The 18524-nt window shown below is 39.0% G+C and overlaps 1 protein-coding gene across 6 annotated transcripts in view; it reads right to left on the bottom strand.

The window, feature by feature from the left end:
* The window catches only part of ARHGEF7 (Rho guanine nucleotide exchange factor (GEF) 7), an 86367-nt gene that overhangs the window by 42071 nt on the left and 25772 nt on the right, over positions 1-18524 (bottom strand). For 4 of the 6 annotated variants that reach the window (XM_009322517.1, XM_009322518.1, XM_009322516.1 and 1 more), the window contains exons 5-8: positions 16165-16253; positions 9404-9498; positions 9024-9119; positions 811-933 (exon numbers count right to left, since the gene is read on the bottom strand). In XM_009322517.1, coding sequence (XP_009320792.1) covers positions 811-933; positions 9024-9119; positions 9404-9498; positions 16165-16253 — 403 coding nt within the window. Of the gene's footprint in view, positions 1-810; positions 934-9023; positions 9120-9403; positions 9499-11819; positions 11916-11960; positions 12063-16164; positions 16254-18524 lie in introns of those variants that run through there. The other 2 variants (XM_009322520.1, XM_009322521.1) reach the window with 2 other exon arrangements.

Below are 18524 nucleotides of genomic sequence, written 5' to 3' on the forward strand. Positions count from 1 at the left end.
AACCTGCTAGGGTTTGTCCTATGTCTAACCTTCAAGAGAAGGCCATGGTTCCGTCCTGCACCACAAGCAAACATAAATAGCCCCAAACTAACAGCTGCTGCAGCACATGCTCATCAGGATAATACACAGGACAAGCTTGTGAAAGCATACTTCTTTAATCAAATTCTGGCCTCAACTCTCTTCCCTCAAGGTGATACAGGGCATCTTCTATGCAAATTCAAGGTCAGCCCCAAAGCTGAGCAACCTTCATCAAGTTAACTCAGCATCCTACTTCTTACACACAGGAAATACTGATTTTGTAAACTTGAAAAGCTCACGCTCCTTTCATATCACTCAAAAGTAAAGCTAAGGCGTATACCATTATAAAGTTAAGTACATACAAATGTACAGGCTTTTACAGGGCCAAGTTACAATTCACCAACTGTCTACTAGTAATCATGTCAATTATGCCAGAATTCCACAAAATTGTTTTGATCTCGAGATTTTTTAAACAAAGATGACAATCAGTACACTTTGTTTTACATACTCAGAGTCCAGCATGCATTCTTTAAATGTTATCAACCGTTTGAGAGTATTTTCTCATACTGGCAAAAGTGACAAGCTGGTCCTAATCACATGGAACAGCTTTGCATTGTGGGTTTTTTTGTCTTTTGTAAAAAAAAAATATATATATACACACACTATTTTTTTTTTCTTAAACAAGCTCTACCATACCAAATGCGTATCAAAAGAGACATCACAGCTTTACAACACAAGTGTATTTTATGCACTTTTTTGTATCAGACTTAAAAGACCACAAAGTAAACGTACCTGTGTTCTGTGAGAACATTTACTGCTGATGGATGGTTGGCACAGTATGCAAGGTATAAGCTTTTCATTTGTGGCATCAAATTTAGAAAACATCCTCCAACCCTCTGCTGAGCTTCAGGCAACCTAAAAACAGAGTACAGATGAAATTAGTGTAATACCAACCAGACACAGAAATAAATTTAAGCCTGGAAAAGCAGTGTATACTGGGGGTTTTTTTTGTTTGTTTTTGTTTTGTTGTGGTTTTGGTTTGTTGTTTTTTTTTTAATAAAAGCAACAAATAGATTTCTATGGTCACTGGCCAGCAATCATCACCTTTCTCTTCCTTCTTTACAGCTTCAACCCTGTAACTGTCAGGCCTGATTATGCCGCCACAGTATAGGCAGAATACGGTACATACCTGTAAGATGGTCATTTAGCAAAATTTTTCAAGAATTTCAGTCAACATACCTATCTGTTAGAACAGTTTACTATCCACTGATAGATGCCATGCCAAATCTTAAAAGCGGTATTTCAGCACTTAAAAACTGGACGGAGTAGCAACAGGATTCTCTCCCTCTCTACCCTATATCAGCAGAGGTGATGGATCTTTTAATGAATATTTTAAGCCTAAGTACCATATTAAGCTCTGATAGCACAAATAGAAACCAGTTACAGTGCAGTAGCAGGCTGTTTTTACACAATTGTCACTCATCTTGCTTTTTAAGGACCATAAAGCACTTTTATGTTGATTTGTAACCAGGGCAAGAGTGCCGCTTTACCACCATCAGTACAGAAATACTTTCTGTGACTCATACTTTCTTCATCTTTCATGCTTGAAAGCACCACATTTACTAAGCAGTGAAGGAAAATTTCACAATTCTGTTCAGAAGAGATTATTTTGTCTAGCATAAAATGGTGCTTAAATAACAGCAGCCTCAGTGACTTTGGCAAAAAAAGATGACTCGGCAAGAGAAACAGTATCTAGAAGAAAAGCTTACTTTCACACAGTCTTGGTGAATCTAATCAGTTTTGATCAGGTTTGTCAGAGGAATATACACGCATTTATTCACATAAATAAGGGAGAACAGGATATGAAGAAAGATAATGTGAATAAACACGGTGTACTTTCGAAAAGGTTTTAGCAGAAACCATCATCTCAAATCGCAGTAAGAAAATATCTGGAGTATAAATATCTGCAATTGGCTGTGTGGCATCAGCTTAGAACTGGTACAATCAGCAGAAAGTAAAAGTCTGACTTCTGATTTTGCATCTGCATAAGCATGGGGAAAAAAAAGAAAAAGAAAAATGCAACTCTTCCAGTCTTATTCTTAGTATCTCCTTGAGCTGCATACTTCAGATGCAAATAAAAGCACACTCACATACTTTTTAAAATCTAAAATAATCTTCAAGTTAAACACAAACTGATGGGAAGCAGCATATACTCTAACCAGCCATGCTTCCTTACTGCTACCATATCACCATTTTCTCAGAACACTCAAAAATATCCATACTAGATTGCTTCCTGTGTGGGAAAGAATAAATTGGACAAACGAGTGAATGATATCGTAAGGGTGTCAGAAGGGATGAAACCCTATTATTTTCTACAGAGCAACTCCCACTTGAAAGACTAAGCCTCTTCAGCAGCAGGTTGTATGGCCAATAGCCGACTGTATAACCCACACTGAAGTTAACCAGAAGATGAGACACTAAGTTTTCATCAGTCCTAGACTACAAGCTTGGCCCTGACGCCTTGTCTAAACCCATTGTACAACATGTGCAAGGAGATGAAATGTTTCAATTTTTCCATACATTTCCTCCCCTTGCATAAAGGCTGCATCTCCTAACATAAATATGCCGAGTCTTTGCTTCAGCCTGTTTGCAAGATGAGACATACAGTGGATTTTGTTGTTTTATCATCCATTTAACTACTCTTAAAACCAGTATTTCACACTGCTCTAAAGCTAGATGAATCCTCAGTAAGTACTCAATAGACATACTCTTAGCACAGTCAAAGGTTTTCATGCTAACATTAGTTACAACAATTCTCTCTGGAAGAATATTGTTTGTATTAAAAAAACCTTTTTTTTTTTTTAAAGTCCAGATTTTCTGTAATTGTCCTGAACATGTGCATAAAGTCTCTAAATATCAATATTTAGCATATTCCCTCTGAAAAAGTGAGAGGTGTTCCAGTGAATGTCAGTAGAAAAGAACCATTCAGCTTTCCAGGGCAGCCGCTCCTCCAGGCACGGAATGGTCCCATCCTGCTCAAACACAGTCATTTTGTCCCAATCCTTAGGTTTGCTCATAGTAGTTAAAATCCAAAGTTCATCCCAAGAAATATTCCCCCAAATTTCAAAACAATAAGTCTGTCTCCTACTAAACTGTTCTGTCCCTCTGAACTGTGGTAAGTGTGGGAAGACCTACCCAATATGAAGTCAAAATTGACTGTACAGACATTCAAAAGGCAAGGCAGGGGAAACACGCTTCCTTATTTGAAAGCAATGTTCATTATAGATACTCAGAAAAATGACAGCTGAATCCCCAGCGAGCACATCATGCCAGATACACTCTGACCACATTATCAGCGCTCCTTACATTAAAGGCTAGGGCCCATATTTTATTGTCTGCATCCTTATTTCTCTTTCAAGAAAAGTTTAAATTCTGAAATTGATAGAGTGGCTGCTTTTGCAGGTATTTAGGGGAAAACCGGGGGCATTCCCCAGCATACTGAGAGAATGCTATTCTTACAGCCTTCCAAGTAGCATTTCCTGCCTAGCAGCTGGTCCCCTTCAATAAATCTAAGCATGAGCTAATAATACGTTCTTCAAGTAATAGATGCAGCAAAAGTCTCAAACTCTGAAGACATAACTCAGTATTAAATAGTAAGAGGCCCCAATAAACAGTTGCTGAAAATGGTTAAATTGTCTTTTCATACTGTAGTGGTGGGAGGGGGAGAGTGAATTATGGCTGTTTGCACCAAGCAGACATCTGTGTCTTCTCAGTCTGCTGTTCTTTTAGCAGAATGAAAGACTGACATTATTCTCTTTTACATGTTGCACATGCATTGCATCTTTATACTGCACATTCTTTGTTGAATTAAGATAATTAACAGACTTTATGAGGGGGTGGCAACTCATCCCCTTTGACTTCTCTAATTCATGCATTAGTTGCAAGTGTTCTACTACTTTTAGAGGAACAATTAATAAATTACCTATATCTCCTATATAACTGCTGAAAAAACAATTTAAAGCCTATCACCACATCATATAAACCTTTTGGTAATTAATGTGTTCAGTAAAAAGCATGATGTTACAATTTATTCTGAAGTTGCCATCCCAATAGTCTTCTCATATTCAATACTTTAATTAAAAGGAACCACGTATAAATAATTTATATATATACACAATAATAAACTTCAGTTATAAAAAGGCCAAAGATGCATTTTAATTTCCTTTACAGAATTAGAGAAACATAACAAAGCCTCTGCTGTTGTACACATGCTAGAGGCATCATCATATGACTACATCTAAACTACCTAACAGATTATCTGCTTGTTGGGAGTTACATCCGATAGCCATCAGTTCTGTTTCTCCAGACTTAAAATGGGTTCCCATCGCATGATAACTTGAGAAAAGAAAGAAAATACGTTGTTGCTCAAACTTACTTTAAGATTCCGATCAAAACCAGCAATCAGAACTGGACTAAAGCTTGACTGGCAGCTGACAGAGAAAGAGTGACATTACAGAATATCTAATTATGTCCTGCGTGTTCTGAAGAAATCTGTCTTAGTTTTGGGGTCAGCAGACATTAAAACGTTCTGAGAAAGGCTGTGGAAACTGCGATGAATCCAGACAAATTTAAACACAGACTAACAGAGGCAATTTTAAAAGAAAAGTAGATAACAAGATGTAAATTAGCATCGTATGTTTTCTTTTTGCAAGGAAAAGATCAGATGTCCCTAAGTTTCCCTTAACTGTGTGGTTACCATAGGAGTGTCATGCAGCAATCTATGTCCATATATGCCCACCCACCCACCCCTGCAGAACCTGCCCCAAACTGGAAACTTTCAATTATCTGGGTGGCATTTTCTGCTCTTCCCCATCTCCTTCCACAGAAAGATAAACAGCAGAATTTCCTGCCCCTCTCTCAGCCTCTTGAAGGAGCTGGAGCATCAATGATAAGTTTGCTATGTTTGCAGGAGGTCAGTACAGAGAATGTCCTGAAGTTAAAAGCCAGTAGCAGGGAAGACCCAGGACAAGTGAACGTCTGCAAAAATTATTAAGGGATAATTGTGATTAATGACTACAAGGGATGCAGTTTGCAAAGAAACACAAGATTAGATGTTATCTCCAGAGGCTTCACAGTTAAGCTTACTGAAATAACACTTCGCAACTTTCTGAGCTAGTGTTTGCACAAATGGAAGCACTACTCAACTTATTCAAAATCCATCAGTCTAATATTCAATGCTCTCTTCACAACCATACCTCTCACTATTTGTCTATCTGACTCACCTCTCAGACACCAGTTAATATGCATGTTTGTTTCAGGCAATCTGAAGACACTGTGTTCAAATTCACTTAACATTGTTAGCCTTATTTCTGTTGGTACTCACAATAACCAAAAGCAAGAGACAATACTAGGATAAACCTTTAACAGACTTAATTTGTATCTGCACTCCAAAACCAAACCTAAACACTGATTAGTTTTGGATTACATTTAAGCAATCTCCCTCTCACACCCTGGCCTCCCCCTCTTTTTTTTCTTTTTTAACTCCCATTCCACTCCAGGATCATCCCAGAACATGAAGTATCTGCTTGCACTCAAAAACAGAACAAGATAAACAACACAGTTACTGTGACTGCAAGAGCAGGGACACGAGGGAAAGAAAGGGCAAAACCCAGCTATGGCTACTATGGGGCAGGAAGATAAGCCTGTGATACTACCTAAAAGACAGCCAATGCCTTCGATTTGCTACAGAGGAGATTATACCTAAGCAGTCCATGCAAGCTGGTGTCACCAGCCAGCCTGTGTGTCACATCCCCCCCCCTACTGAGAAGTACAGCCATAGACTGACAGATTCTATTCCCAGGTGAATGGAAGAATTTTTTTTTTGGAGCAGGAGACATCTGTTCAATCTCCTGCTACAAAAATACCTAAAGAGCAATACTTCCAATACAGATAATTTACATCAGCCCAGAGATCACCTGATGGACACTGACTTTCTTCGTTCAGAGACTCCTCTGCTGTGTGAACCACTGCAGAACTGAGCTTTGGCACTGGATCACGGATCTGTAAAGAGACCTAGACCACTGGACCACTTTCTGTCTTCAAGAGAGCAGAGCACGGAGCGCTCTTGCTCTGTTCAGACACTTTTGCAACTGAAGACTCCGGCAGCATCTCTCTGCCTTGTCAGTTACAGCTCTTTTCCGTCCATCAAAACAAAGTGCACTTGATCAGTCAAAAAACACACTTCTGAAGCAGATCAGCCAGAAGGTTCTCACTCAGTGCTAGTTAAGACTCCTTTCATACACCACTTTTGTTTGGTAAATAAAGAAGGGAAGTCACAAAGGTAGAAGTAACCCCAGACAAATCCCTCCGATGGTGCCCAGCATGCAGGCAGGCAGACAAGAAGTGTTCCCAGGCCTGTGACAGATGGAGCAGCCCACAGGAGCACCACAGTGATACTGCAACAGAGGCCAACCTGGACAGTTGTGTTCAAAGAGGACAAACCTTTAGCAATGCACCAGAAGAGCTTTAAGGTTGGAGTTGGGGTGGGAGGGTGGCACACAATCAAAACGAAACCACATCCCCAAACAATTCCTTGCCCCAAAACACAAAAAAGCCCCTACAGCATTATGTGTTCTGGGGAAAAAAAACCCCACCAAACCACGTTTAACAACATGAGAATTAAACAAGCCAACGTGGTGCAGGCAAGAAGAAAAGCACCAGAAAGTTTCTGTCACTGAAGTACATGCCAGGATTTGTTAAGAGAAGACTCAATGACAAACTGACTCGAGTGGGGTGTGGAATTCAAAAAACATTCAACTCTCATGCCCAAGAACAGGAATTTGTCAAGCAACATAGGCTGGTGGCACTACAACTGGCATTTGGTCATTCTGACATGTCAAGTTAGAAAAAACACGACACCAGATGCTGCAATATGAAGTGCCTGAATGATGGAACTATAATCTCTCTGCCAAGACGATAAACCTATTTTCAGCCCAGGAGCTACTCTGAGTTTACAGAACAGGTCAGTAGCAAAAAAAAACACAGCAAAATGACAAAAAACAAGGCAGCAGGGCAAGCGTTCTTCTACATGATGGGAATTATGATGGATTAGATTCAAAACAGGAGGAAGCTGGACGCTGAAGTCAATATGCTATGATGAAAATTAAACTGAAAATACAACTTGGCATGACCAGCATATTTATGAAAAGAAAATAACACAAAACATTTGCAGTAACCCTTCAGTAATCCTGGGGCATCATTTCCTCTGCCCACCTACTAGCATCCAGTATATTCCTAATGTATTACACAGCAATATTTCACTTACCAGGAAGAAGAAATAAAGGACATTATGAGAAGGTGCTCTAATAGAGTTTAAATCAAGGAAGGAATTCTAAATAAGCTTTCTGAGCTTCAAGCTACATTATATCACATTAATCTACATACCAAAGTTAAAACACAGCTTGCATTAATATTTGTTTAAAGGCATATGCTCTTCCACTCTTGTTTTTAAGACCATCTTAATCAAGAGTTTTAAAAGATGACAGTCTGTTCATGCAAGGTACTTCATTTCCCTAACTTCTGATTCACAGAAACAAAATCATGGTAACAAAAGAGTGAGACAACAAAGCACAGTGACAAGAAAAGAAAGGAAACATTTAAGTACGTGAACAAACAGTCATTCTCAGGGATTTAGACACCTAACTGATCAAGCCTAACTTGCCAGAAAGAATATCCTTCTTTCTCAAACACAGTGTGGAAGGAAAGGCCATTTCAAGAACGTTTCCATCCCACTGCTGATAGTCATCCAAACTACACCGTCCTCCTTCCCATTCTCTGCAGTCTATGTTGTCTAGAGGCAGAAGAGAGGGAAAGAAGCCAGGTGGTAGGAGGACATGGGATCCAAATTCAGCAACAGACCCAGACACACATTACTGCCTAGTGGAGACGCAGCTTATACTTTGTCATGACAAAGCTTCCTCTTCACACAGGGCAGCTCAGAGGAAAAGAGGAGGAAGAGGTCAAAAGAAGACACACTGAGCTGATCTAAAGATCACTGCTGCCAAAGGAGGTATTCTCTCCTCCATCCAAGACATTCAATCCTCCTCACAGGCAAGTACTCCCAGCAGAATGAAACTTGTCTAAGCCCTCAGTAGCAGTTCAAATTACTAACTTGGCAGAAAACAAGCAAATGTGGATTAGCAAGTTGCCTTAGCTCACCATGTGGTCAGACAAAGCCAGAACACAGGCAAGGAAAAGGACGCAACTGAGGTTAGGAACAGGAACTACACTCTCAGTGGAGTTTCAACACTAGACAAGTGTTAGGACAATTCAAATGTGACATGGTCACCTTCCTTCTTACACCCCCAAGTGCTGAGGTACAAGCTGAAAAATATCCAGCTACCACTTCAGCCTAACCTATGGAAGGAGCACAGGTGTCTTCATCCCCTTTTTCCTGTGCTTCATGCTTCCTATACGGTACAGTACAGGCATTGAGGCTACTTATTTTTTTAATTCAGATTGCTCTTTCTGCCTATCCTGCACGCCTCTCAGCACATTTTGACGAATATGAGCCATCAGGACAGAAGAATACGAAGCACAAGCATTCTCATACAGCATCCTTCATCCAACTCACTTAACCCCCTCCTCCACTGTTCCATCACAATAAAAGCTCCCTTCAGTCTTTCTCTTACTTTAAGAAAAGACTTAAAATTCATGCTTCCAAAACAAAAAACACCACTTCCCCACTGGTATGCAATTGCATCATGGAAATTCATAAATTGTTTCCAAACTACGTCAGAATTCCTACCTCTGCAAGCGCATCCTAGGGCCAATATCTATCTGCGCAAGCAATCAATACATTATCCAAACATCTATTACTGTACTGCTGTAGCAACTATCCTTAGAGTGAGAGGAACAAAAATTACCACAAAGAACATACACAAGTAAAATAATAAAAAATATTTGCTTGTTAGAATTTTACAGTATCTGGTATGCATAGTACTTACTTGGTGCATTCTTCTAAAGACTGTACAAGCATTTGCTGGAAAGAACTTATTTCTTCTAGATTTCCCATTAAGTATGAAGTATTTGCTGAGTTTAACCTGGAGCCAAAGTAAATAAAAGGTGTTTAGGTTTGCAGTTATTGACTAATTGTGCTTTAATAAAACCTACAATCTTAACAGAAAATACTTACTGGTTCTTAGGTCAAAGACCAGGCTGCTTTAGTCAGCAAACAAACTGCATACAAGCAAGCTCTGCCTCAAAATCTCACAGTCCACACAAGAAAATGCACATTGACATTGAAATTGAAGTTTTGACCATGTAAACCCTCCCCAATACACGAGAGATCTCAAGCTTAATTTAAAAACAAAACAAACTCACATACTTTTCACTGGCTTGTAATGGTCGCAGGTAGTTTGAAAGCATTGTTTGTAGCTCCTTAGCATATTCATTTTCTGTTTCTAATATATTTTGTAGCACCTACAATAAATGACAGTTGTTAATTAGTATTTTTTAAGATATACTTCGAAATGCTCAAATCAATACCAGTTTTAAAGCATACTAAAATTTACTTAGCACTAGGAAAATTTAAATGAATGTTCCTACATTAAAAATTTAAATGTCAGCAAGAAAGCATTGAATACTATACATCTATGAAATTCACAGGGGAAAAAACCCACCACACACAATATGAGCCATCCTTTAGCCACATACAAAAAAAAGTGGTAAAAAACTTAAAACTTTTACTGTAAAATTTGAGAGCTCTACAGAGTGTTCTTCCAAAGCTAGGGGTAATTATTCCTCCTATGTACTTCAGAACAGCCAAAGATCATCAGAGGTTGGTAAAGCACGATAGAAGTTGTAAGAGAAATGAACAATTAGTGTTGTTTTCGCCATCTCAACTACAAGACATTACAACTAATCTTGCTAGCAAAGTGTTTACTTATTCAGATGCGCTGCTCTATCTAGAAGGTCTGAATGTTAACAGATTTATAAATATCAAGTAATTGACAACTTTACTTAGCAATATGATTAGCATTATTGCATTCATTTTAAAACGGGGCTGCCTAACCTTCCACTGGGAGTGCAGTAATGTACACTACCATGAGAAAATTACAACACATTTTGATGCAAAGCCAAGAATTTATAAAATACAGCACATGCTTGTTTTTTGGCGGAATGTAAGTTAAACAATTGGAATACTCCCAAATATGTACAAGAAAGCATTTTACTGGGACATCTCCCAGGAGTCAGCTTTAGGATATCCTCCAATATATTTTCACATCAAGTTCTACGGTGCTTCTAGCAGGTGAATTATTTTTTGCCTCCAAAAAGTTAATGATTTAGCACGAGAATCATCAGAATTAAATGTAGTTCAATGAACACAGCTGAGCTTTGAAAACTTTCTGCTATTCACTGGTCATAAGCCACACCACAAACCTTCTCATTTTGCTACATGCCGTATTTGTCAAGCCTACAGTAATATCTCATTTCAGCATTTATAGTAACGACTGTAATTGAGTGCATTATTCACTGTTGTAGTCAATACTCTTTCTTAGGAATTAAAAAAAGCCATTCATTCCTAAATGCAAACCTGATGAAATAACTTTAAATAGCTTGGTATGTCAATGAAGAATTCACTGTTCCTTTCATTGGTGTCATTGATTCTGCTTATTCCTTGAATGCTTCTATTCATTTGGGGGGAGAAAGAGAGACACCACTTTTGAGTTCATTCTTTTGTTGGAAATCTGAATCCTGAACTGAAGATTAAAATGTCTCCATTCTCTGCTAAACACTATGATAGAAGAATGTCACAGGGAAAGTTATGGCTACTAACTAGGAAACCACAGCATAAAGTACAACATGGGCACACAAATTTTTAAAAAGCGAAGGGTTTTTTGACTACTTAGACCAGGAAAAAAAAAAAGAAAAAATTTCCACCGATCGTAGCACTAATTAAACCCCACATTCTCTTACACGTCTATAAAACAAAGTCAGTCAATTGTTAAAATGGAAATGTAAAAGTACTTAGGATCCATGAGGTTCAAAACTAAATTCAAGACCAACCTTTTCCAATATTGTTCTTCCTACAAAAATCTCCCAGCCCAAAGTAATTACACAGCCATTAGCAGGGAAAAGGAGACTGAAAGCCAAGGACAAACACACAGCGTCCTGATGAAGCACTGAACAGCATTAAGAGACATTCAAAAATAAAAGTCAACAAATTTGCTAGTGATCTTGAAAGGCTGCACCACTCTCCATTTTCTTGATGAGTATTTCCATTCTTTGCTATAAACAGCTGTCTGAAAAGCTTGAAGTAGAAGTAGTTTTATGTTGGACACAACTCCATTTTTTTTCCTGTGCTGGTTTGGATTTTTATTTGAAGATTTTCTTTGCAATATAGAGAGTATGGGATTGGAGGAAAAAAACTTAGAGGAAAAAAAAAAGAACGGGGAAGCTTAAAAACTAGAATTAGCAACCTGATACCTTACTGAAAAAAGGAAAATAAATGCAACTGTAAATAAAACTATGCTACAACACCTACGTAGAGTACCAGATACACTTATACTGCTTTATGTTACTCTAGTAGTTCAGTGTTACACAATATTTTAGATATACACAGTTTTAAAAACTTCCCAAAACACATTAAATCGATTTCTTTTTTTTTCCCCCAAGTACAGTTTCCACTGCATACAACATTCTTTTACTTTGAATATCTTTTTAAAAGAATAATCTTGCTTACATAGCTCTAAAACATCAGTTCTGTGAAATCTCACATCCTTCCAGCCTGACTTACCTACCTCACTGAGAAGCTGTGAGGATTAAATGCTTGGACTGTGCTTTGAAGCGATAAGTAGTCAGTAGTGCAACTCAGTATTTTGGCACCAGAGCACCCTTACATTCCTCATATCCACATCTCGCCCACATGCGCTAATAATCACCTTTCTTCCCTTTCCTGCTTTCTGCGCGTTCTGGCTGCTGCAAGACCCCATGAGACCTCGAAGACCTTGTTTCCACAACTCCATCACAACATTTGCACAGATAAGACCGGGTACCAAAAGAGCAGCATTGAAGCGGCAGCTTTTGCAATCCGTAACACTGATGAATGGCAGGCACAGACAACTGAGCTCATACAGCACAAGCTCTCTCAATCACACGGCATGGAAAATTCAAGCATGGTTAACAATTCTGTCACGCAAAACCCCAGCCATCTCCCTAAGGCAAAAACCACCACCCAAAAATGGATTTTAAATGACCTACATGAAGCTGATCGCCTTCCAAATCAGAGGAAGAAAAGGCAGATTTGACAGCTACATTCGGGCATGATCCTGTAGCACATTCCCCGTTTTATGGGAGTAGTATGGCACTCAACTGAAATATCACGTACTTCAGCAAAATGGTGATCAATGTCTAATTTTCCCAGTCACAAGAATCTGAGAGATGAACCCCTTAAAACAGGCCCTCGAGAGGGGCAATGTAAAGCACCACACAAGTATACCATATCTCAAGGGTTCTCAAAAACTTTTATGAACTTCAGTAAACACAAACTCTTGACCCAACTTCAAAAGCGTGGCCTCAAAAGGAGTGCTTATTTTCCATCACTTCTCAAACACTTAACTGAAAAATGAGATCATCCAAATACTCGTACTATGGAGAAAGTTCCCCATTTCTTTACCTGCTTTTAGAACAGCTACTTAATCTCAAGGCAATTGTCCTGTAAGTGGAGATAACCTAATTTTATTTTGGACACAAAGTTTTAAATTCAAGGGATTAACAAGTAAAAATAAGACTCAGCATAATGCCTGCTCTGTCTTCAGGGAATAACCTGCAATAATATGCCTGCTTCTTCAGTAACAGGTTACTAAATTACTTCTACATGAAAAATGCTTCGTGCTTGATCACGAGTCTGGTTCATATTACACACTGCTGTAGACTTGTACCATTTTATGGAGGACAAGACCTTGTAGCACTAGTCATTCTCTACTAACCTGCATTCCTGAGCCAGGCAAAATGTAAGCATAAACCAAATGTGTTCTGTCTTCTCAGCAACACCTAGTGCAAGGTGCAGCTAATAAAGCATACTGAGACTAGAAGGTATGTGATTTGTGTTATGAACTTCAGATGGAGCTCTGTGTATCCATAAAACTAAAGAACACGTTGACAAGGGGGTGAAGAACAGAGGTAAGTGGTGAAAGCAGTCTCCTCTTTACATTTAGCACCCTTCTCTTCGCTTATCCCAGCCCTTTTCCCAGAAAGGGAGATTAGCAGAGCCTCTCCTACCACTTTCTGAACTTCCTCTGAACTGTCCTTTGAATTTGTCCTCAGTCTGACGAATGTACCCACAGGTGCTATCTGCACCTGCACAAACCCTTCCCTAGGAAAAACAGCAATAAATAATCATGAGGTTTACAGGCTCTCAGCACATACCCGTATAGTGGAAGATAGCCACAACATAAAAATAGCAAGCAGTCCCAGAGTACCAGCCTCAAATCATGCTTGGCTGTCAAGAGAGCCTTTAACACAGATTTTAATGCTTACTCTAACTCAGGCTACGTCCTTTTAGCTACCAGTTGCCAAAGGTTTATTTGGAGCTGTTCTGTTTTTACCTCAGTATGGGCTCAATTTTGTTATGAGCACGTAGACTTCTAGCACAGGGAAGTCCCATGTCTACAGCTTACATATTAAGACAGAATAAAAACTCAACTCACAGGTTAAACTGCTTTCATTGCAGTGAATGGGTTCGCTATTTTGTCTTATCTACGTGTAAAAATAATTTAATAATTATTAAAAATAATTATTTTATAGTTATATTGCCATTGGAAGCACTTAGTATTTTTCACGAAAATCTAGTTGCTAGTCTAATTTAGGTTTTAAGCACAACAGTAAAATCTTACTTCTCTGAAACAAAGTGCATGCTACAGCATAGCCTCTCACTCTTTAAACAAAAATAATAAAATGGTGAGCTTAAAAATAAAGTGGGAGTAATTGCCACACTGTGGAAAAAGGTGAAAACAAGACAATTATCCAATTCACTGCAGACAGACTTAAAAACAGCACTCTAGGGCCAGTGCTCTAATTTACTATATATACACACACTATTATGAACTGGTCATTTCCGCCGCCCCTGCCTCCCGCAATACATCATCAACAGTTAATAAAAAGCTAGCAGTCAAAACAGTGGAAATTGTATTACATCACTTTAGTGCACCAAGAAGTTGCACCTGAGTAAGATGACAAATAACCTAATTCCAAGAGCAGGTATGATGGTCACCAGTTTCACCTTTTTTTTTTTTTTTTAAAAGTTAAACTACTTTAAAAGCCAGCTATGGCTGTTTCCCAAAGTATATAGTAGCTTCAGTCTCCATGATTATGATAATAGGTTATCCAGGGAACAATTATAAAAACCACACAAGCCAAAGGTGATATTTCAAAATGCTACGGCCTTTTATAACTTAGGCGCCTTAACTATGGTTTTACACAAATCCAAACAGTGTACTTCAGTGAAAATAATAGGAAGTAAATATCACCCCCAAAAATGGTCTGTATTACTCTTAAAAAATGCAACCACAAGACTCAATTCATTTTGGACACAGTCAAACTGGAGTTTTAGTTAAGCCCAAATTAAACAGCTGCAACTCCTACTTTTCATCATATTAAGATCTATCAGAGAAATAATAATATAAGATTATATATGAGGCATGTTTTTACCACTGCCTTCAAAATTAAAAAAAACACCAAAACCAACCCAAATCTAAAGGACTAGTGTTCAAGAGAGCTGCCAATTTATTTTGATTAAAAATTCAACACAGATATAGATTGAACTTAAGTAAGAACAGTCTTCTGCCTAGCAAAGGAACTAAATCCTCTTTCCTGCATTCACCTCCATTTAATTGTACTGAAAAACACAGATTTTAACACCAAAACAACAACAGAGAAGACATATTTGCTACTACACACTACAGCAACTTTGAAAAAAAAAATTACTATAAAGAGATATAGTGAAAAACAAAAAAAGTAAAACTGTCCAATATTTTGTTGCTGGATCTACCACAGCAAGATCATTACTTCCTGCAGTTTGAAGGAAGGTGTGCCTTCACAGGTACTTTCCACTGTGACTAGCAGGCGTGGGATACAACAGCCAAAGAATTGCAGCCCTCCCTTTACCATGGAATCACGGCTACCGGCAGAGGCACCAGGCGAGCCTGGGGGAGGGGAGGAGCAGGAGGTTGCTTCATTGTTTTCAATTAGGGGACTATACGCAAAACTGCTCTGTTCTTCCAGGTGGCTGGTGTTATTCATGCCACAACCACAAAAGATGAAAGCATAAAACGACACTTTATGATCCCTGCTAAAAGCTTACAAATAAAATGGAAAAACAATGACAGTTGCTTCAAAGGGAAAGAAACCTTGTGTTTTGGTTTTACACCAGCAGGGAGCAGTGGTTAACAAAAACAGTAAGATGCTTTTTGCTTCCCAATGTATCTGTTGTTATTAAATAAAGGATTCTCAAAATGGTTACAACAACACCTTTAAAGCCAGTTTGGTATGTTTCTTACATGCATCTACTAAACAGGTCTGACTACTAGGTCAAGAATTCCTGGGGGTGCATTAAAGGCTGACTCTGGCTCTACCGCTTTTGCTGTGAAATCTATCCATCAGAGTAAGGGAGAGGTTCCCGAAGTTAATAATTCAGTTGATTTATAAGCATGAATACAAAGGAGGCAAATTCATTCAAAATGTTCAATCTCTTGTTCAACAAAAAGGACAAAAATATTCCTAATCATTTTAACACAGCAGTTTCATTAATTCAGAGATTGGGGAAGACTGATTGCATATTTTGGGGACAGGGGAGAAAAGGGAAATTAACAACTAGCAAAGCAAATAAAATGAGCGTAATAAATTACAGAAATGTCTTATTCACTTACTTTAGACTATAATTTTGCATCACGCTTAAGAATCCGTATGCGTGATACTCTACTAAACTAATAATGATCTTGCTTATATAAGAATTCACTAAAACCCCTATCTAGTTTTGGCACTAAGGCTCTGACAAGACTGCCAAATTTTTTGTGCAGATAAGAACATTTAGCTAAATGACGTTCTACTGTATATAACAGCTCACATGCAGGAAAAAGGATCACTCACCACATTGTAATAGCTTTTGTTAATTGCAGACGTATCAAAGCCTTTAGGTGGACTCTTCAATGTACCTGATTTGGGGGAGACCGGTTTTTCTGAAATGTAAGATATTTTTGTGTCAATGGGGTGCAATTTTATAGCTCAACACTAGAGGTCAAACAAACTGCTTTAAAATATTTATCATAAGATACAGTGAAAATAGCGCTTCACTGAGAAATGTACATACTTGTGCTTGAAATTATTGGTAAAGAATCAAAATGGTTCACATGTTCACAGTGAATGAAACTCTAGCCTCAATGAAGGCAAGTAGAAAAACTCTCATTCTTTTTCCTGGAACCAGAAAGTCAGTTAATAAAATCAGCTTTTCCAAAATTATTTTTGAAAAACAAAACATTGCACAGACTGCAATTAAAAAAAAAAACGACCAGGCATTTCCAAACACTACACGCACTTTCAAACAAAAGTCATATTAAGTTTTAGTATCAATTCAATGAATTTGGTAAAAGCAAGTGACCAATCAAAGGTTGAACATACCAGAGGTGGGACGTTACACTCAGTCTGGTTGAAATAGAGAATCAAAACACTGTACAAGTAGTGGAGTGACTTACCAGATGCCTATCCCAGAAAATCATAGAATCAGAGAATAGTTTGGGTGGGAAGGGACCTCTGAAGGTCATGTAGTCCAACCCCCCTGCCGTGGGCAGGGACATCTTCAACTAGACCAGGTTGCTCAGAGCCCCGTCCAACCTCCCCTTGAATGTTTCCAGGGATGGTGCATCCACCACCTCTCTGGGCAACCTGTGCCACTGTTTCACCACCCTCAGCATAAAAAATTTCCTCCTTATATCTAGTCTAAATCTACCCCCCTTTAGTTTAAAGCCGTTCCCCCTTGTCCTGTCGCAACAGGCCCTGCTAAAAAGTTTGCCGCCATCTTTTTTATAAGCCCCTTTTAAGTACTGATAGGCCACAATAAGGTCTCTCCAAAGCCTTCTCTTCTCTAGGCTGAACAACCCCAACTCTCTCAGCCTTTCCTCATAGGAGAGGTGTTCCACCCCCCTGATCATTTTCATGGCCCTCTTCTGGACCCGCTCCAACAGGTCCATGTCTTTCTTATGCTGAGGGCTATCATCTTTTAAAACAAATTATCTTTTACTGTTAATGAAGTAAAAAATAAAAATGCTTATGCACTTGAGAACAGAGTCCATCATAACAATAAATGCAATCCTTCCTACAATCCCATAGTAAATCTAACCCTCAGTAATGCATGCTCTTCCTGGAAGGACAACGTAAGTCTGCAAGATCAAAACAACAGTGCCGAGAGTTATCCAAGTGCTGACTCCCAGAATGGAGAGGCACAGAAAACACACCTAAAGCCTCCCCTCCCACCTCTACCACTCCTCTAAGTCAATCACAGAGGAGCAAAGATGAGGGGAGAGACAATCAAGAGCATCATGCTGCATGCTAGAGAAACATCAAGGAAGATTTACAGCATCTTTTTGACCTCTCACACTTGACTTTGCACACAGCCAATGGAGAATGCTTGTGAGACTATTTATCAGCACATTATGGTGTTTGCTTTGGTTTTTAAATAAGCAGGCTTCTCTAATATGCAAATTTCAAATAAGCATTTGAGTAATTTGTATCCAAACAATAAAGTGGCAGACTGTCAAAAAAAAAAAAAAACCAACCAAAAAAAAGCATCATCAAAACATATCTGCTGAAAGTTTTACCCTTATTTTAAAAGCAAGCTCCTGTTTCAAACACATTTTAATAAAGATATATGAATAATTTAACTCTAGTTTACCTGATACCTCAGGCCACTAAGAATATATTATGCAAGATATATTGCAAGACAGACCTGCCTTTCCAGGAGAAGCCCAGTCAGCCAAGCTAAGGGCCAGCTATGGGAAATTCCCATGGACAGTAAAGCTGACCAGGGAAACACCACTGTAAGCAGAACAGCCCACGTAGTACCAGACTCTGCTGGACTGTACCCTGGGTAATTTAGTGCTTCTTCAGGCTGCCCAGTTGCAGCCTCATGGACGCTGCAGTCTCAGGCATGCTGACTACAGATGCAGGCCACCCTTCCGTCTCCAGTGCCAGGAGCGCCGGGCAGGCTGGCTGGACCTGAGGCTGGACCTGAGGCTGTAGCTAACAGTCCGTAAGGAGCGGCTCAGGCCCCAAGAGCACGCATGTGGTATCTTTTAGGGGATTTTCTCTGTATTGCACTGGAACTCTCCTCAAAGAAGCTATTCTAAAAATAAAATATGGTCTTAAAACTGCCAAACATGGGCAAAACATTTCTCCTTACCATGTTCAGAGATGACAGTAAAATGCTTTTGGTTAATATCCCCCGCCCGCCCCCC

Source organism: Pygoscelis adeliae, unplaced genomic scaffold (assembly GCF_000699105.1).
Source record: "Pygoscelis adeliae isolate BGI_AS28 unplaced genomic scaffold, ASM69910v1 Scaffold424, whole genome shotgun sequence".
NCBI classification, from domain to species: domain Eukaryota; kingdom Metazoa; phylum Chordata; class Aves; order Sphenisciformes; family Spheniscidae; genus Pygoscelis; species Pygoscelis adeliae.